The sequence below is a fragment of the Scomber scombrus genome, chromosome 2 (assembly GCF_963691925.1).
Source record: "Scomber scombrus chromosome 2, fScoSco1.1, whole genome shotgun sequence".
In the NCBI taxonomy this organism is placed as follows: domain Eukaryota; kingdom Metazoa; phylum Chordata; class Actinopteri; order Scombriformes; family Scombridae; genus Scomber; species Scomber scombrus.
In genome coordinates, this window is record NC_084971.1 from 13,206,332 (window position 1) to 13,227,954 (window position 21,623).

At 37.3% G+C, this 21,623-nt stretch overlaps 1 protein-coding gene across 1 annotated transcript in view; it reads right to left on the reverse strand.

The window, feature by feature from the left end:
• The window catches only part of LOC133985754 (homeodomain-interacting protein kinase 3-like), a 40,910-nt gene that overhangs the window by 18,879 nt on the left and 408 nt on the right, over positions 1 to 21,623 (reverse strand). Inside the window, exons 2-7 of the mRNA XM_062425455.1 lie at positions 21,483 to 21,623; positions 21,136 to 21,314; positions 20,781 to 20,904; positions 20,469 to 20,579; positions 20,263 to 20,331; positions 19,988 to 20,145 (exon numbers count right to left, since the gene is read on the reverse strand). The exon at positions 21,483 to 21,623 is cut by the window's right edge and continues 42 nt beyond it. Coding sequence (XP_062281439.1) covers positions 19,988 to 20,145; positions 20,263 to 20,331; positions 20,469 to 20,579; positions 20,781 to 20,904; positions 21,136 to 21,314; positions 21,483 to 21,623 — 782 coding nt within the window. The remainder of the gene's footprint in view (positions 1 to 19,987; positions 20,146 to 20,262; positions 20,332 to 20,468; positions 20,580 to 20,780; positions 20,905 to 21,135; positions 21,315 to 21,482) is intronic.

Below are 21,623 nucleotides of genomic sequence, written 5' to 3' on the forward strand. Positions count from 1 at the left end.
TTATTATTGATGTAATATTTAATTTAATTTATGATTATAATAATGATTTGTTAGTTATCAATGTAAAACAATTTGATTTGATTCATTTCATTTTCAATATAATGACATTTTTACATAATCTAATGTAACCTAATTACATTTTTAATGACATAAAATTCAACCCAGTTCATAATCTAATTTATAGTTATTACATAAGTCTAGTTTATAATATAATTGAATTGAATTTTAAACAATATGATCAAATAGTTTTGATTCATGTATTTAATTTAATTTTTAATTAACATTGAATTATATGTAATTGCTACAGTATGTCTCAAGTCATTGGTGGATAGATGTTGATACACAGGAGCACGATGAGGAACATGATTAGATTGACAGGCAGATGGATGGATTGATGGATAGATATATATACAGAGAGAGACAGAGAGAGAGAGAGAGAGAGAGAGAGAGAGAGAGAGAGAGAGAGAGAGAGAGAGAGAGAGAGAGAGAGAGAGAGAGAGAGAGAGAGAGAGAAGAGGCTGTGATATTCCATTTGGTCCTCGCTGCTGTCTGCTGACATGTTCGTGTGGATTTTACAGGACAATAAACAGCTTGTGGCTCTATTTCCACTGTAGAGCACTCTGTCTCACATCCACTTCACATAAGAGGTGATAAAAAATCCTACAACTGCACTGACTAACAAGTTACAGGTGGATATGGTTTTGGGGTTAAAGTCTCTGTCCCTCAGTGAAAAGACCTGATATCAAACGTTATGCTGGTAGGGAGTCGCTCTGCTGAAGTGTCTGTTTCTATCTACATGAATTAGTCCTTCAAGTAATAATGAGACTAAGCTATGGAAGGTGAATCATTTGTTTCTTTCAGCACTGACAAACATCCAAAATGTTAAAAAAGAATGAAGTTCATGGGAAATAGCTTGTGAAGTGTATGCTAGATATGCTGTTGCCTATGTAACTGTGTAAATGTGAAGCAGTGTTGCTGTTTCAGGTTTAGAAAATCCTCCTGACGTAAAAATATAAGTAAGCACATTCTATATAATTCTATATAATTAATATAAAATACTTTTTCAACCTTTTTAAAAAAAAATTTACAGAAAAAAAAGGAAAGAAAAAACCCCCCGAACAATCCTGTTATCCTATTATCTTATCAGTAACACACACATTTGCCGACAGGAGCACATATGCCTGACACACACATCACCCTCCCGGGTCACCCTCCATCACTCATCACCTCATATGAACAACTTGAGCGTGACTGTCTTAACATTTAAAAAAGGGTTGTGGAGACAAGAACTTTCTGTTTCTGTTGTTTTTTTCTATTCTTGGATCATTTTTAATAAAGTCTTTGTTTAGCTTGTCTCAAAACCAACTTCGGCACCCTGAGGGCGAAACAGAGTTTTTAATATTCAATAAAGAGGGGTGAGGAAACACTCCAGTCCAAAAATCCCTCAGATTTTTGTTCATGTTTCCTGTAATGATTCCCACTAGGGCTACTTGAGGAATGACCTCTGATTTCTATTGATAATACAAGAATGTAATGGCTTAAGTGCTGATTCTGAATAACAACTGACAATGTGGCCAAAGTGCTTGTATCATTCAAGGTATCAATTGTTCTCACTTGAAAGAAAAACAAGTGTCATGCTCCACACACACACACTGCAGTAGCAGTACAGAGTTGTTGCAAAGGTAAATAAATCATTTTCTATTAGAATATGTGTGTTTGAATAATGTAGTGAATGTTGTTTTTACTTATATTATACCCATTAGCAGAAAATTCAGAATGTTTATCCTGCTTAGCACTTCAAAGGTGCTTCATTATATTCAAATAATAAAAAAATAAATCTGATAATGATTCAGACAATAATCCAGACAGCCAATTAACATATACACCCTATCGTAAAAACGGTCTTTAATCACGCCATGAAATTTCCCTCTAATGTTAATGCAAATAATCTTTCATCAGAGTGGGAGTCATGTTTTCAAAAAGCTAGAAATATTTTTTTTTGCAGTGAGGTTAATTCAGTGTTTCTCAGTGTCTCTCAAGGACACGCTGAGATTTGTGTTCGGCATTGGCCTGAGTGAGAGATTGATAAATGAGCACACTTGTGGATTAGTCTGCTTAATGACTGAGTTGAAAGCTTAAAAAACATTTGTCATGGCCTGCTGCCTACACAGTATCACATCTGGATCATCTAGATAACAGATCCATTAAGACCACTTTGATTTTACATTATTTCCTCTTTTCCACTTGTGGCGCGGAAAGGAGTTTAATGTGCAATAGAGGAAAATAGAGTTAAGACAACATCTGGGTGCTGAGAGGTGACAGGGGTGTAGGCCAGTAAATGTAAACACAAGGGGGATGAATATGGTTTCTTTTCTCATGAAGTACTTAAATATTCTGTTGTTGAATTTAAGCCAATGAAAGAATATGGATTTTAAACATGTATGCACAGAAACTCATGAGAGTAATTACATTTTCTCATGATTTATTTAAAAAATGGAAATATTAAACCATGTAAATCTCTTGAGTCACAAACAAACATTATGCTGTGGGAAAGCTGTACTGTGTATAACTGGCAGAACGTCATGATCGTTCTCAGGCTAGCTGACAATCTGACAATGTCGTGCAGCCATGTGTGGAGGTAAACACACAGAGCCCCTTCCATTCTGTCTTCCTGACTCCATCCACGCCACCTCGCCTCTTTTTCTCCAGCTCATTGGGTCGACACAGAGAAGCGTTGATCCCACTTGTTCTGGTTCACTAATGCCAGGAATTCCCTGTTCGGATCAACAGAAATGGAATCCTCTCCGTCCTCCGAGACAGCTAAAAGCCTGTCTGTTTTAAAGAAGTGGGATGAGGGGGGGTCTCGTAAAACCTGTCGAACCCAACGGTGTCCTTTTACCTACCTAGCATCAGTTAGGCTTGGAGCATTCCAGGACGCTCTTAAATGGTCATTTATGAGTGACCTGTCAGCCCCGGGATCATCAGAGGTTTATGGTGACCAATAAAAACGCTGCTGTGGTTCGGAAGCTCCCTAACTCATCTCCCCTCTTCGAACCCCACCCCACTTTCACTCTTCCTGTCTCCAATGACGAAAGGAGACCCCAATAAATTCACCACCCTTTTCTATCTTTCGATGTGCCTAATACATTCATCCCTCATGTTATCTAAGCCTAGGTTAGATTTTTACAGTTTTAGCTTTCTGTGTTTTTTGTCATTGCAAAGCTGTCATGGTAAACAATGGAAACGAGTGACAACCTGAAGTGTATCGGGTTCTTGCAAAAGTACTGATTTCATAGAATTTGTTGTTTTTTGGTTTAAAAAAAAAAAAAAGTTCTATATTGTGGATAAGGGTGGAGCTGAATCCAAATACAGTATTCCGAAAAGCACACACAGGGTTTTTGGGAATATTTATTTCATGCAGATATTTTTTAAAAACCCCAAAAGAAAACAAAATAAAACATGTCCAATAATAGCGCAAAGGTTGGGATAATGTAGTGAAGATACATTGCTGTCTGTCTGTGTCATAAATAGCTGCAGATCAATTTGTCTGGCAGGGCTAAGCTGTGGCTGATTGGTCAGTGGAAATGTCAGTGGGCTAAAAGAATAGGTGTGAGAACCTGTCTTTGCAAAAAAAAAAAAAATTGCTTTGCAAATATAAATAGTTTTGATGCCTCAACAAACACATACAAATACAAAACCCATCTACCAGGATGTTTTATCTAGGACAGAGCTAAGCTAGCTGTTTCCTCCTGTTTCCAGTCTTTATGCTAAGCTAAACTAACTCATATTTAATGTACAGGCATGAGAGTGGTGTCGACAAAGACAGTGAATAAGCTTTATTCCAAATTCCCCCAAAAGTCAAACTATTCTCTTAACAACCATTTATTTACAAAGTATTTGGTTAGTGTGTCATCATCTCGATTTCTATTGATGTTTCTCTCAAAATGTTCACTGGTGATTGACATTACAATCTAACAGTCCAAAGACATTATGAACACATAAAATAATGATGAAAAAGATTACATTTCACAGATCCTAAATTCAACAGTTGAGGATCTGTTTTATCAGATTGACTTGGCAGATGACCAATTCATAATGAGAATGTCACATGACATCTAAATGAATGTCTGAGGTGCCAAAACAGCAGAAACAGCTGGGGAAATGCACATTTTTAAATAAATTGCTCAGTGTCATCATAAACAGTGAAAATGGCCTCTGTTGTTGCATTCAAGTAAAGTTTGTACTGTCTGAGACAAATTGACACCGCTGTTCAGCTTTTAAAAAGATTCAGGGATTTGATTTGATTTCATATTAAGTTCCTTTGTTTTTTCTTCCTCTGTCTTTTTCTTTTTTGTCTCTTTCCCTGTTTGTTTTTTTTCTGCCTTTTCTAAACACATTAACATTCACTAAAAACATCTTTACACATGGCAACATAGTATTCTATGCATTTTCGCCGTCTATTTTATGCCTTTCGGTGGTCAAACTTTATGGAGGTTGACCTTTCCTCGCTCATAATGTCCATCAAAGCAAATACACTCCACTGTTTTCTTACCTGCGTGCCCACAAATTGGAGGTGACATTTTTAGATGGGACAGCTAAATGTGGTCAGGGCCGTCCATAAAAGCAGCAGCTGGGGTCAGTGCCACGGGTTTACATCTCTGCTTATAGTTTACATGACAGATGGTGGAGTTATGGCTAAATCAACATGTCTACCACATACATCAAGGCAGAGAGGACCCATAGAGTCATGCATTTCTGTCTTGGTTTTTGTATCTGTCTTGGTTGGTGGTGATTATAGATGTTGTATATTTGCATTTGTTTATGGTTAAACATATGTCACTATAATTTTTATGATTTACTTAAGATTTAGATTTAATTTTGCTCTAATTCATGATGTCATCTAGTTTCAGTCACAGTCAAAGCGAAATAAATCTTAATATGCCAGATGTAAAAATGTCAGATATTTATATTCTCATTTGGCACCTTTATTTGAAATTTTTTTCCAATATAAATTAAATTGAGGTTCAGGTTTTATTGAAGTTTAGTTTTAGTAAAGCTTAACTTTATTTTTAGTAGCCTTGTTCATTTTAATTGTATGTCCAGTTGTTGTATATTAAGATCACATTTAGCTAAATGTTTCAGTCACATGAAGTGAAGAACTTAACAAAATGAATTACAGTCATTGCCACACAGGTGAATTGTATTAGCTTGATTGATGCAAACAAGCACCATGTCGTCAGCTGTAAGTGAGATCTGGCAATCTCCGTTTATCTGTTGAGTTAAATCAGTTACAAAATTCATGTTAAAGCTTCAGTTTTAAAAGTAAAAAGAGATGAATCACGATGCGTTACATTTTATAAACCAACACAAATGCAACTGGATAGTGGGTTCAAAATCTGTAGGGTTTGAAAATACAAAACTTGTCTGTGTATTAATTTATACAAAATTCAAATAAAACTGGCATTTGGGTATATTACTATTACTTACTCACTATTTAAAAACTTTAGACCTAAAATGATTTGTCAATCAAGTGAAAGCTATCAATATTCTGTAAACTTTTCTGTAGTTCAGATTAAAATATCACTATAATGGATTGTCCACAGGCTTGGTGAAACATAATTCAAAATCTACAAATGCAAGAAGGAAAGCGTACACAGGCTCTGTGTGAGGCCTAAATTGATTGAACAATCCTTAGCTGGTGCTGAAAGAGGAAAGTCACTTCACCTGTTTTCTTAGCGTGAGAGGACAATCTAATACTCTACACTCTGAACAACAAAAGACCTTTTCCCGGGACTTTTAGCAAAGCAGTGATTTAATGTTTCAATGTCGTTATTTCACTCAGGCGAGCTCCGCTACTCTTTGTACAGCTGTAAAAATAAGAATGGGCCTACACAATGGGACTATTTATTTCAAATGATATTCTTCTCCCCTGGAAACAGAGGTGAGATCGATCGTGGATGATGAGAGATGCAGCAGTGTCTGTTGACATGAGGCATGCATGTAATTATAGTTTCACATTAATATTTATGCACAAGCAAACCCAAAATAAATGTAGCGTCAAAAGATTAAGAGCATACCGCCTGCATAGACTTGTATCCTCCTACTGATCCACCATATTTCTAACTGACTGTCTGATAGTGTTTATACTGTAGGACTCAAATATATTCCTCCTCTCAGTACCTCTGTGGGTGATTAAGGTCTGGATGAAGTGAACTAATGCAACTCTGCATAGCAGTCAAGCGTCCAGATGTTATCTGTACATTAACATCTTTACACCATGTGTTTGGGGCAGTATCTCATAAACATTATCTCTTTAATAAATATAGATTGTTTTTATTTAGATAACATAGTGGCTTTCAGTTTATATAGGTCAGGTTTTATGCCCAATTCATACAAAGTTTTCTACATTTAACTTTTTCTGTAAAACCTCAGATTTAGCCATTCCCAAAACCGAAAACCAACACCATTACCCTTAACCCTCAAGTAACCCTTGCCCATGCAGTATATGATAAATGGACTGCATTTATATAGTGCTTTTATCCTCTTATTCCTCATTCACACATACACACTGGCCCTGGCCTTACGACGGATCTCCTGATCTACAGACACCATTATCTGTAGAACACAGTTCACACAATTATAATTTATTATTTCCTTATTTCAGTAAGGCACATATTACAATATAATTACAATTTTCCAACTGATATTTCTTTCACTGTTTCCTTATGTGCAACAATATTTTGATATTTATAGATTATGGAAAATTTAAATGAGGAAGAAGGATACAAAACTATATTAGAATTATTATTCAAGTAACATATTGTATACATGTATGACATTAAAACATGTCAGGAGGGGATCTTTAAACAAAAAATACCAAAACTCCAACACATTTAACATAAACATTGTATACTCTGGAAAGTCAAAATAGCAATCATTGCAAAAAAAGACACTTAGATGTAAGAAATATATACAATATATATTTGACTAAATTCCAGTAATTCTAGTTTTTTATTTTTTTTATTTTAAACGTCAGAAGTGTAGAATTGGAAAAACAAAACATCAGCCTCTGGTGACCACAAAACTTGAACTGTCAGAGCTACAGTACATACTTCAACATGGCATTAATCTTTCATTTTCATCACATCCGTGTGTCTCTTCCAGGACATCTGATTTTCTTTTCTACACAATACGTGAATAAATATTTCTGCTGTGCTGCATCAACCCGGAAAAACAGCTGCCTTTGGTACCACAGCACCTCAGCTGTCAGAATCTAATCCAGTCATCCATTAACTAAATCCTTGATAAACACATGCCAAGCTCACAGTAACACTTTCCCTAAATGCTTGTGTGTGTGTCCCAGAGCCTGACCCTTTGCTCCCTTTAAGTGGACCATAACTCTCATCTAAAAGTCATCTGGTCTGGTTTACAACCTGTAGGGGGTCAGAAGATGGAGTACTGTTAACTTTATCACTGTCTCCACCAATCAGCACTGCTCTGCAACACTTATCAGCTGTATAGATTAGTAATGAGATGAGAGGAGTGAGACCAAGCAAATCGTACAGGGAAAAGTAGCATGAATGAAAGAGAAAAAAGAAAAGAAAGTGGTGGGGGAAAAAAAGATGGAATTTAATGAAGAGATTTTTTGTCTTTTTGGTTGTGACTTAATAATACCTTCAGTAAACATAAAAGTTTTTTTTAACCTAAAATGACGTTCCTTTGCACAAATTCTCTGTGAATTCAATTTAAACTTTCATGTTTCTACAGTCAGAGAAGCAGAGCCCCGACCGGCCTTTCCTTTCCCCAAAGTGATTGTGATCATCATCTGTCAGCGAGGTAACAGCGATCTGAGACGGCAATCAGATGAGCGCGCTGATATGACGTGAGAAAGAGATGGATCTGTGTAGCCTACATAATGAAGAGCTGATGGAGAGAGATAAAACAGTGGTAAAGAGAGAGTGAATAAAAAGATATTGACAGACAGCCCTGAGAAAATGGGAGAAAAAGCTAGAGTCTGTTTGAACACCAAAGACAACTGTTTATTACATGAGGTGATGAGTTGATGTGATGGTTTGTTTAAACGTTCTATAAATCTCACTCACAATAGGGAACTGAATTACATCAATGAGTTTGTGTCCAGAACATATGCAGACCATAGAAATTAGGTCTAATTAAAGATCAAAATATACAGTCTGGACTTATGGTCTGTAATGAATACTTGTACTGTATCTGTACACTAAAAAGATTATGCTTATGGAGCACATTTAGTAATTCTGTAACTAAATCAATGATGAGATGGCTTTTAAAATGACATATTATAATAAAACATTTTATAGAATTGATAACACGAGATGCACTGCTTTACTGTAATTTCAAGCAGACATATCAGAAGCATGTTTGTGCAGACACTGGGAAACTGAATCTAATAACATGAACAAAGGTGACTTATGTAGAAAAAAACTGTTTCTAGTTTTGACACTCAAACCTGAAGCTTTTTTCACTTAGGAGGCATCTGAAAAAAAGGACAAAGTATGCCTACATGCCAACATGCAAGTAATGTGTGTGAATCCAGCACAAATACTTATTTCCAGTCTGAAAAGGTACATGAAAGACTATAAGGAGAAATAGTCCTATTTCTATGCAAAAACAGTAGGGTTTCATACCTTTTAAATTTTTTTACTGAGATGCTCTTTGCCTTTTTTCGCAGCTACAAAGGTGTGAGGGAGACAGTGTCCTAAAACACTGTAGCAGATGTGTTACAGAGCTCATTTCCAGAATCCACGCTGTGGATTTTTACTGCAGTGCAAAGCGCATGGTAATCTCTCATGTTTACTTTTTATTGGAAAGCAGTCACACAATGACATCTGTGCATTGAAGGCACAGTTGCTTAAGTGTAACTCTAAAGCCAAGGTGTGTTTTGCAGATGGGGGGACTGTGTGGATGAGCAACATTGGCATTTCTGAGGTGAAAAACAGAAAAAAGGATAGTGATCTAGAAACAACGGGAGGCTGCCTTGAAGCTTTATCATTAAGAATGAATAGATTTGGCCTTTTCTGGCCTTAGGACATTGGTGTGCCTCAAGATGTCCTTAACAACATTCATGAAAAGCCTGAACCTCACCAAAGGCTCATTCACAGCCCGGTGCTCAAAGGTTGACCATGGACTTAGAGACATGAAAACTCTCCCTCTTTGCAATTTTATTTTATTTTTTATTTTTTGTCAGTGGCAGCTTCTCAGCCTTTGTGGGTCAGCGAATGGAACGAGATGGGTTTAGAATGACGATTGTCCATTTGTGTGAAGTAATAATGTGGAGTGAAAAGGAGGGCAAAGGAGGGTTCTTGTTTGCGATCTGCCTGAAAACCTCACAAAACTAACATCCTATAGAGTGGTTTCTATAGAAGCCAGTGTTTTGTCTGTGGAAGTCATGGGGTTAATGCTATTCTGAAGGAATCTGGGTTCCAGTCGGTTGTTCTGTGTAGTGAAGTGGTCCTTGTTGACTCTCCGTGTGTGTGTGTGTGAATTTTACTGGTGTGCTTATGGTATGTAGACATCTCAGCAATCAATCAACGTGCGTTTGTGTTAGTGCAACAATTAGGAAACATGGTCCTTAACTGATGCTACTAACTGAACTGATGATAACTAACAATGTTTGTTTGTGAAATTAACTGAAAAACATCAAAATCCCTGCCTTGATTCTGTCATACTCACAGTGTGGAGAAAACCTTGTTAAACAATTATAAAAATGAGAACTTGGAAAACCTAATGGACACATATAGTGAGCTTGAAAATCCCTGTCTGAAAGTCTGAAAAAGGCAACTCAGTACATGTGTGCACAAGGATCTGCCTTGTGTTGTCTCAAACATTAATGTTTGTAGTATTGAACAATAGTATTGTTTATATATATATTACAAAAACCCATGTATCCACAATCTGGGAACTGTATTTTGCTTTTGGAGGTTTAAAATCAGTTTGTTTCCCTCTTTCCACAGCTTGATATTATACTGTCTTTCTCCAGTTTCACTTTTTAAAATGACAAACTTTAACATAACATACTGTACCGGCATATTTTTCAAAATTCCCAGCACTTTTGCCTTAAGCGCTATTACAATTTTTCTGGCACGCTATTTTATTAAGTTATTTATCAGAGAGACACTCTGGCAGTGGAGTGGTAATCGTAGATAAGAGCAACAGAGGAGGGTCATGATGGGGGACTGCAGCTCCTGGAAAACTGGGCTTTATTGAGGTGTAAAAAAGGGGAGCATAGAGGACCATAGGAGAACAGAGCTTGTATGCCAACAGACCCCTTAATCCCTAGACATGGAGGCATGACAAGACTCCCAACACTTTGAGTCTAAACTCAAACAGATTGACACAGTGATTGAGACGTTTAGATTTGTTTTTTGTTGGGGTGCACATTTTTCCTCCGGGCTGGCTGGCATTAGCTGTTTGGGGTGTAAATCCGGTGTTTAAGTGTGAGCTGTACTTTATGCCTGGGGGAGTTTTCTCTGACCAGAGGTATTCAGAGAGTTCATTCCCAAAACACTGGATATCCTTTTTGCAAAATAGCCGCAGTTTCTCATTAATGTCTTAAAGACCAGAAGGTCCCAACTGCCATTATTTAGAATAGAATAGAACTTTATTGTCCGCCATGGTGGAAAATTGCTTTTGACTCACCAATAACAGACATACGGTAGACAGAAATTACGTGAAATCATTCTTAAAAAACATAAAATAAATAAAAATACATAAAATATGTAAAATATTAAATATAAGTGCATATCAGTTCCTGTTTGCATATTGCATATTGATCATTTGGAAGTGTTTAAAATATTTTGCACTTGGGATAAAAGACTTCTTATAAATATTCCTGGTTGCTAAAGGAACTCTGTAGCACCTTCCAGAGCTCAAAAGCTCAAATTGGCCAGAGAGAGGATGAGAGCTGTCAACTGTCAACAATGCTCCTCGCTTTCTTCCTCGTCCTCTCAGTGAACAGTTGGTTCAAGGAGGTTTGAAATGAACCAACTTTTTTACTGGCCAAGACTATTATATTAGGGAGTTTGTTCTTAGATTGACAGCTCGGATGACCGTACCAGGTTCACAGATGAAATATTAGAATACTTTCTACTCTCTACTCTTGTACACAACTTCTAATATCTTCTAGCTGATACCGAGGTTGCTGAGAATGAGTTGTTGTGAACATCTGTTGAAGCTCATCTGAGAGTTCAGAACTGTACCAATATGATTAAAGTTATCCACAGTTTCAACAGACTGGCCAATGAGTGAAACTGGCTCAAAGATCACGTCCTGTTTTGTGGAGAGTACCAGTTCCTTTGTTTTAGCCACATTAATAGTGAGCTGCCTGTTATGACACCAGGTTTCCCAAGTTTTTACCTTGGCCAAATATGCAACTTCACCCAAAAAAGGCGTTTTTTTGTGAAAGCCTGACTAAGGCCATGACGTCTGCATATTTAACCTGTTTAAAATCATTGTCATTGATCATAAAATCATTAGTAAAAGGAGAGAAAAACTTAAAGGTCTACTATCCCGCTTTTGAAGTATAGCATGCAGCATGATGCTTATATTGTAAGAAAAATCTAGATTTGTTGATGTTAGAAATTATCCTTAAACTAACTTGGACAAGTTACAGAAACAGCTGAGTGTTTTCAGTTAAATAATCACAGGCAAAGTATTTTGGCACAGAAGGAACATTGAATAAACCATTTTGGACACAGAAATCCACACTGACAGCACATTTATATCGTCCATCTCTGGTGTAGCTGGTGCGTAAATTGAATAATCCCAAAGCAGCATTTGAATGCTAATCACTGAAACACTCCACTGATTAAAGCAAACATTAGAGAAAGTGAGAACTCTACTGTTTTTGCTGTGGGAATTGCCACATTCTAAATCTGTATATACAATTAAATTAAACAGACATCTGGTCTGGACTGTGTGAGAGCGTTTTGCAGAGGAACATAGTCTCTTTTCTATTTTGGGAGCTTTAGGATGTTTAGGGTCCAATTTAATATCATTTTAGATTTTTTGCCAACCTCAGTAGCTTTAAAAGCCCTTGTTTCAGTAGGTTAAAAACAATAATAATAATAAACTGATAAAATAATTGTGGGGATAATTGTGAGTTAGGGGTCTTTGTAAAAGGAAAAGGAAAAACTTATCTGATCAAAAACAAGCAGCTTTAATTTTTATGCCCTCATGATGGTCAGATGAAAGGAGAAGTAAAGAGGAAGTGATGGAGCAGAGTTTGGTGCTAAGTGGATTGACCCCAGCCATCATGATTAAGACCATAAAGAGGGCTCTGGTTAGAGGTTATTAAAGGATTATAAAGGGCTCGTAAAGGTTATAAAGGACAGGTCTGGAGAAGATTAACCAACACATCACTCAAATCAACACCACTCCACATTCCCCACCATCAGTTTACAAACCAGACAGATATGGAGTCAGTTCAACTTACTTTCAAATTTGAGTCAAGTAAAGTCAATTTTATTTATATAGCATATATATCTTTTTGCATAGAGTAAGTATAGATTATACTAGATTATACTTTAGTTTACAGATACCTAAAATTCCCCCATGAGCAATGACTTGGCGACAGTGGTAAGGAAAAACTTCCCTTTAACGGGAAGAATCTTCAAGCACAACTAAGTTCTGGGTGGGCCTCGACCGGTTGAGTTGACTTTATTACTGTCTTGTTGTTCAAGGTAAAATGTGAAAGATGAGTATGATGATGAGTCTTTAACACATAAGAACCGTAACGACCACGGATGACTAGATGCACTGGCCCTTGGTCAACAGGTTAACCCTTTGGCTGACTGGATAGCACAGCTGTCCATGGTCTGGTAGACTGGGTTTCAAGACCTGATTCAGGAAACCTCCTCTGCTGTTACAGAACATTTCATTTCACGAATCCGAATGTGCAATTGTACTTGCAACTGTTTTATTGTGGCAAAGAGAAATGCTCAGTTGAACTGAAACAAAATAAAGAATACAACACATGCAACACATGTCTTGAAGTCAACTTTGAGAAAAAAAAAAGAAGAAACAAAAAAGAAGAAATGTATATAATTGTTTGGTTTTATGATGGTTCCCGATTACTGCCATGGAATTCCATTTCACCATCCGCTTAAATAGCTGGAGACCTTATTACAATAATGCAAATCAAATTTTGGATGGAAAAATGTTTGTTGTTATTATTTCTACCACAAACAGCTGAAGATTATAATGTGTTTTGGGTTTTTTTTTCTGGACTAGACCGTGAAGGAAGGAGAACTGCACATTTTCTGCCTACCCAATCAACCTAACCTAACCACGTTTTTTTGTGCCTGAGACTAACAAGACTGTAGCCATGGCATTGTTTCTTCATAATATTTTTTTTTCAACAGTCATCTGTAAGGGTTTTAGAAAGTGCAGACAAATTATTTCATCCTGTTAATTGCTGCTGATAGGAGCGTCAGATTGGAAAATGCTTCTATGTGTTGTTCTCGAGAGCATAGTCTAATGACATATTTTGTCATTTAATTTGGAGGACTTGTTGCTGAGATTACCGAGAGCCCCAAATCACTAAATCCACCCCCTTCTTATGTCATCCTTCCGAACACCAGACAGGTCCAGAGGAATGAATTGGATGGTAATGGGAACCAGAGCACCAGAGCTTCCTGAGCTAATCACATGCAGCCACCAGTGAAGACAGCAGCATCATCGCTCACTCACTGCGTTACTCCATCGCTGTCTCTTTCCTCTCCTTGTATGATGAAGGACTGAGTTTAGTTCCAGCTGGCTCCTGCTGCAGTTACTGTGCATCTTTCTTATGTCTTAACTGTGTTGTCACTTTGCTCCCTCTTTCTCTATTGTACCCGTTCTTGAGTTGGTCAGACTTCAGACTGACTTCAGCTATCTTTCTGTCTCCCTGTCTTCTTTCAGTCTTTCTCTCTTGCTCTCTCTAACACACACCACACAGACTCATGCTTTAGCTATTCATCAGGAGGTAATCTCAGTTGTCTGCTTTGAGGTGTTTTGGGGCCACATGCTCATAATGAGAAATGGCTCCTGGAGAAAGTGAAAAACAGATCACTGTGTTTCTGTGTGTGTGTGTGTGCGCGTGCGTGTGCGTGCGCGCGTGCATGTGTATGTGTGTTTGTGTGTTTCCTCACTAGTGACCAGAGGTCTAACTTATATAAATATTTGGTCCCATGAAGGCCGTTAGCACCGACTTATGAATTATAAAGCTAGTGAAACAGGAGTGTAAATAAACAGAGAAGTCAGTCCTGGCGCCCCGCCAAGCTCCCTCTTCTTCCATAACTCAGTCTGGGCTCTGCCTGCTGTGGACGGATGTGTCAAGCCCTCCACCTGGGCAACAGGTCCCACCGTTTGGTTTAACAACCTGTTCAGCTTGGCTGAGCCATACGGAAAACAGTAAATTAGCGGAAGGTTGTTCCTTGGAGGCTAATGCTCTGAATGTGTTTGGAAAGATCTATTTTAACACTTGTTTTCTCAGAGGTGATTTTTTTTACGGGGTTTGTCGTTAGGAAGGACTTAAAGTTAATGATGCATAGATGATTTGGTCATAACATGGTGTGTTTACATGTGTGAGAGTGTCAGATATGTATTAAAGGCAAAAGCATGTCAAAGCCAAAGCATAAGATATTAGTAATTGTGTGGGTGTTTATATGTAACTTTATTTTGAACGTGTTAAAAGAAAAAACTAAATAAAAAATATATGAGCAAGGAGCGATAAAACAAAACAAACAAAATCATAAGCAAACATATATATTTGCTTTAATAATAAACTCTACTAAAACTCATCTACTGGTGTCCATGTAACTAAGCTCAATAAAATTAAACAAAACAACAACCAAATATTCAAACTACACAAGAACAAATCAATCAAACTGGATCAAACATAATGTAAAATATATGTTTATAGAGTCTTAAATTTGATTATTGTTCCACATTCTTTATGCTCTTCACTGTAGTTGTTCCATACTCATTGTGAAACAATGATATTATTATAATGATATGTTGATGCTTTACTCTGTATATGATTCTGTCAGTTTTGAAGTCAACCATAACTTTACATTTTTGTGCTTTAATTTAATAAAAAATTAGTATTTTGGTTCCCTGTATGTTGCTTTTCAATTCAATTATTTTCTCTTTTTTGAATGATTGAGATCAGTGTTTGCTATATGTATTGTTTTTTTTATATATTTCCTCACAGAGTAAGTTATACACTGTATAGGAGTATAAATAAACAGTATAGAATCTAAAATGAAGGTTGACTTTGAAGATATTTGGCTTCATATACAGTAGTGTTGTAATTGGTTTTGATATTTTAACTTTAATATAATTAATATGTGGCTTCCAACTTAATTTGTTATGTAATATAATTTAATTTCAGTCACTCTTTCAATGTAGTTAGCTTTTATAGAAGTATAAGAAGCATTATTGCAATGCTTTATACACATATTCCTTCAAGATTTTACGGCTTACACAGGTGTGTGAAAATACATATATCAAACTGAACATCTGTAAAGATACAGAGCTGACACTGACAGTGATAAACTGAAGGAGAGATCTAAGACAGTGTTGATATATGGACCATGATATCACTTCAAAGACCAACAATGAGATTTAGATTTCACAAATACAGCAAAAGCAAAGATCTGCTGTACTCTGCTCTTGGCCATTTACCATTTTTAGTGGATTTAATTAACTGCTCCACTCTTGAGAAAGGTTTAAAAAAATGCTTGAATACACTTAGTCTTAAAACGCTCCTTTGTATCCCTCTGCTCAGCTATAATATCTCTTATTCTTTTTTCCAGCATGTTTCAATCCTACATGCTCACACGGGAGGTTACAGGGATATTTTGTTAGACCTCGTCATCAGGGTAATGCAGCACTGGAGCTGGAGGGGGTTGAGTGTTCACCTCAGCAGTGTAGATCTTTGCCGATACTGGTTTAAACCCACCTGCCACTCTTTCAGTTTGCCAGGATAACACAAACTGCTGTTTTCATTCATTTGATTGAAATTTTTGGTCAGTTTTTAATATATTAACAAGTTTCTATATGACTAATTTGCAACTGCAGATTCTGTCTGGATCAGGCTTTTTAACAACTAAATGAGGAAACATTTTAATGACCATAATTTACCAAGCCTTAAAATTTTGATCCTGACCTGGACACATCTGCAAACCGTTCACTGTCAACCTATTTAATTTGTTTTCCCTATAATATCCTATAATTTCTCCTTGATTGGTCTGCTGCATTTGACACTGCTGATCATGATATTCTCCTCAACTGGTTACATGACACCACTGGACTCACTGACACTGCCCTTAACTGGTTTCAGTCTTTCCTCACCCACAGAACAAAGTACATTTCCTTTGGAAGTACAAGGTCCCAGACACACACTGTCACCTGCTGTGTTCCCCAGGGGTCAGTCCTTGGCCCCATCCTTTTTACACTATACATGCTCCCCCTTGGCCATGTCATCAGTCGCTATGGAATCTCATTTCATTGCTACACTGATGAGACACAACTTTACCTTAAAACTGACACACACTTCTCTGCAACTTCTCCATCGTCATCATCTTCTCCACCAATACTCACCATCCATTTGGAGGAGATAAAAGTGTGGACAGCTCCCAAACTGAAGTAATTTTAGTTGTCACCCCACACCAGATACAGTCCTCTATAACCACCATACATTCCGTCCCACACTCACCTCATCTGATGCTGAAAAGCTGGTCCATGCCTTTGTCTCCTCCAGACTGGATTACTGCAATGCACTTATCATTGGGATCCCTAGCTAGCTATATAGCCCTAGTATGTTCAGAACAGTGCTGCAAGGATCCTGAAGAGAGTGCCAAAGTCGGAATACACATCCATTCTCTATTCACTTCACTGGCTTCCCATCTCCACCAGGATTGAATATAAGGTCTCTCTCCTTACTAACCAGTGCATCTATGGCACACACACACACTTACCTGAAATAACTACTCTAATCGCCTCCTACTCCCCAAAACTAAGCTAAGCAACATTGGTTACTGAGCCTTCTGTTCTGCTGCCCCTCATCTGGAATGCACTTTCTGAGCATCTGAGGGTACCACAGACTATTACTACTTTTTTTTTTTTTTTAATTAGCACATATTTTATGATGTTTTATGTTAGTTGTTTTAATCTGTCTTTTATATTAATGCTTTTAACATGTAGCTTGTAGAGATTTTTTTCAAATGCAAAGTGTGTTACAAGTAAAATGTATCATTATTATTATTATTATTATTATATCCAAACTTGCTTTACAATGTTCTGATCATAGTAACTATAGAAGTGTTTTTCATGGTTATGTTCAGGCACTCACAGCACTCAGTTAAGGTTAGGGAAAGTTTATGGTCTTGGTATAAAGTTGAAATAGTCCACGGTGACTCATGAGACACAACGTGTTTTTCATATTACAGTAACAAAAACCATGATCTTTTCCTAACTTTAACCAAAGTGCTTTTGTTGCTTAAATCCAACCACATGCAGGAATCATGATGCACATCACAGTCTCCAGTGACAAACTCCTGTGTCTTGTACGCCCATTATTTACCCTGACCATCTTCCTATGACTACCATGCACTACAAACATAGCAGTTTGTTCACTTAGAAAAAAAAACAGAGAAACATTTTTCCACATAGCAATTATGTTTCCCCTCAAAAAATCAATGGCAAAACAAATAAGCAGTAAATACTGTAAGTAATTTCTAGGATACAGGCTGTTTAAACTGGTGTTTACAAAAGCCTGAAATGTTTGTTTCAATTAAAAAACCATAAATGAAACAAATTCATTGCTCCAGAGAGGTCACATTGGCTGATTTCATTGCCTAGACAAGGCCACTATTCACACAGAAATACAACCACTTTGGCTCATAGGCCATTGTATGGGCAGTTTTTTGCTGTGCAGCGCAAATCTGTTTTTGATCAGTAAACAACTGAAGCTGCAGACTGGAGCAATGGAAAATGCCTTGGATTGCTATTTTGTTTATGAGATGGTATTTTATGATTTAATATAGAACACAATAAATTCTTTTACCCTACCACTGTCTACTATGGTGTAAATAAAATGGCAGGCAAAAAGCTAGCACTCAGGGATGCTAAAACAATATGAAGTACTTTGATGGCTGCAATGCAAACACCCTGTCAGCTTGACCGTGTAATCCAGGCAGCTATTTTCTTTTCCCACTCACCAGGAATCTGTGTAAGTGTTGTTTTCAGTGCTACCGGCTCCTCTGTTAACCTCAAACATGCTCTTCTTTTGTTCACTGCTGCATGGTTGATGTGGTGACCTCATGAACCCTTAGGTGATTGTCTTGAACGGCTAAGTGCCTCCTGATTGTGGGCACAGTTGAGTGTTGATAATGTCTAACAGATTCTCCTCCTGTCACACACATTGCGCATACATGCAGTAGCACATAGACACACATTTCAACACAGGCACACCCTCACACACACAAGCCTGCACACAGTGCAATGTTTGCTCTTCAATCCCAACAGTAAACAGTTTAGTGAGTTGCTGATGTCTCAGAATGTTTTCAGATGTGTCAACATCCAGCCAACATGTTGACAAGCAAATTTTGAAACGTAATAATAATAATAATAATAATAATAATAATAATAATAATAATAATAATAATAATAATAATCGTAATCGTAATCATAATCATAATCATAATCATAATCATAATCATAATAAAGTACTTTACATATGAAAAACACAACTCAAAGTGCTACTAGACAGATAAAAAGCAAAAAAACCCATCATAATAATAATTAAAAGACAAAAGTTCTATTACAGAGAAATGTTTTAAGTCCTTTTTTAAAAAGTCTCAATAGCCTGTGGTGCCCTCAGCTGTTCAGGAAGGTTATTGTTCTGGTGTGTTGTTTTTGAAGGCTGCATGGCGCAAACTCATTTCCCAATTTGCCCAAATTTCTGTAAATGTTTAACTTGCTGACCTGAACCCCCACTTTTCATTGGTATCCCCACCATCTTCTGTGCTTATATCATAATCTCAGTAATGTAGACTATAATTTTCTCAGTGATGGAACCAGTTGGGATGGAGTGACACGCATCTGTTTAATATTAAACAGACAGCTATCTACTCCACCTCATACAACATACACATACACAGTTATAAGATACATACTGTACCTAAACACATTCACACATATACACTTTAGCCACTGACTTCCTATACCAGGCCTTCTTCCTCCTCTCACCCTTGTAACCTCAGCCTCCACTATGGTGACTTGAGCTGTCAACAGATGGCTGATCCAACACTGTGTGTTGACTTAGTCAAAGTTGGGAAAAGAAACCAGGTGTTCCCTCTCTGCTCCTCTCCTCACCTCTTTGCTCTTCCATTTCCTCTTTCAGCTTCTCCAGCCCTACTTAACTTAGTGGAGTCACTGATGTTTTGAAAAGCATCCATAATTGGTAAACCACATAAAGCGTTTCATAGGTTTGATAACACTGGCACCTTCATATTAAATTATAGATAAATAGATTACGGCCCATGACACAGTTCATTTATGACCTTTGCTACTTTATAGTGAGATTACCAGGAAACCAGCAGAGACTCCAGGAAGTTTGTCAACCATAATGATGCCGTCTTGCAAACAGAATTCTGCCTCCACTGGTGAAATTATGTTTGCGAGAGGGGCAGGCTGAGCCATATTGAGGCCTCAGAGCAGTGCTGTAGAATGGCAGATTCTAGGTTCAGCTGCTTGGTTCATACTAGGCTCTCCTGTGTGACTCGGGCTGGATTCAGTTGATGTAGACTGAGTTTCATCGCTACAAGAAAAACTTAGACTGTTTAAGACCATCAAACAAATTCTGTGTGTATGCATAACACACACACACACACACACACACACACACACACACACACACACACACACACACAAACAAACACACACACACACACACACCCATACTAACCAATTGTTTAGGGAAGAGCTCTTGTTGAGGTAGCTCCTGGTAATTAATGGATGGGCGAGGACTTCACTGGGGATAATTCGCTCTCTGGCATCCCACTGAAGCATTGCCTTCAACAGGTTGATGCACTCCTTCATTTCATCGGCCTCTGATTTATTTATCTAGTTTAGGAAACAATTAAAAAATCACCTCACCTCATTCTTGAACCATCTTCAGAAGTTATAAAAGGACAATCAATGAGGTCACTTTTAAGCAGCTGTTGACTATTAAAGACCTACCGTTATCACTTCATCCAGTGAGCGGAATGTGTAGCGCCTGTTGTCAGATTTTCTCAAACCCCAATACTCCTAAAAAAAGGTGAAGTACTTAAAATGCATGTATTTCTCAACAAAATCAACTGATAAACTGAAGGAAAATGTTTGAAGCTATTATATTCATATGTTATGGATAAAATATTTTAAATGGCAAATAAGGGGTATTTTACTATGAGCTCCCAGTGTTGAGAATCTGTCTCTGTGAAGTAGTCTCTTGATTCACTTCCTACATTGATAACATGGGCTGGTGGCAGACCAAGGAGGTCAACAATGTACTGTAGCTGGAGACAAAACACAGCATCACATCAAGATATTCAACTTCTTTTTGAAACTCTCTGGTACAGTCAAAATGAAAAACTTAAAAGCCGGTTTATAAAGATTCAAACTGATGATGGCTCCTTCCGTAAGATTTTAGCACTGCTTAATCTGTTGGTGATACAATGAAAAGCAACATAAGGATCCAGTTATAATAAATTACTTACCATCTCATAGTTATTTCTTCCTGGGAACAGTATTGAGCCCACAACCATTTTTCCCATCACACAGCCCAATGACCACATGTCAATGGCTTCAGTAAATGGTAGTCTCAATATAATTTCAGGAGCCCTGAATGTGGAATAAAAATAACCAACGTATTTTAATTACTGAAGCACAATGTAGCACATAATATAATGATAACATTAGTGCAAAGTTAACACAGCAGATAATCTCCCGACAGCTCATATGAATAGGTAACATACACATGCACATACAGAGCTTATTATGTTGTGGTAGAACAAGGAAAATGCAAACACTACAGTACTGTACAATAAAGATCAGTGCTTCTTAAGACCTCACCTATTGGAATAACCATGATCAATGTGGCTCTGCTCTGCGCTACATGTGGAAATAGCCATGCCAAAGTCAATTAGCTTTACTCTGAATGGTCTGACACGATCCATCAGCATAATGTTATTTGTGTTAACATCACTGTGGATCACACCGATCTTCTTAAGTGCATCAAGTGCTTCAGCCATCTGCAAATAATAAACAGTGACATGTGAGACTTGTATTTATAAATGTTTTAAAATATAGAATTGTAAGCCCAAAATTACAAAGTGCTTACCAATCAGTAAAAAGCTTAACTGCAATGGAGGATTGACCACAGTGGGATTTTTTAGTGAGTTGTCAAGTTGATGGCGTACCTGTTCGATGACAGTCCGGATGTCTTGCAGCTGCATGACAACCTTGGTTTCTGCAAGGTGTCCCTTGAGGCTGATGTCTAAGGGCTCAAAGACCAGACATCGGTCTGTCCCAAAACTATTGTAGAATTTAACAATATTACA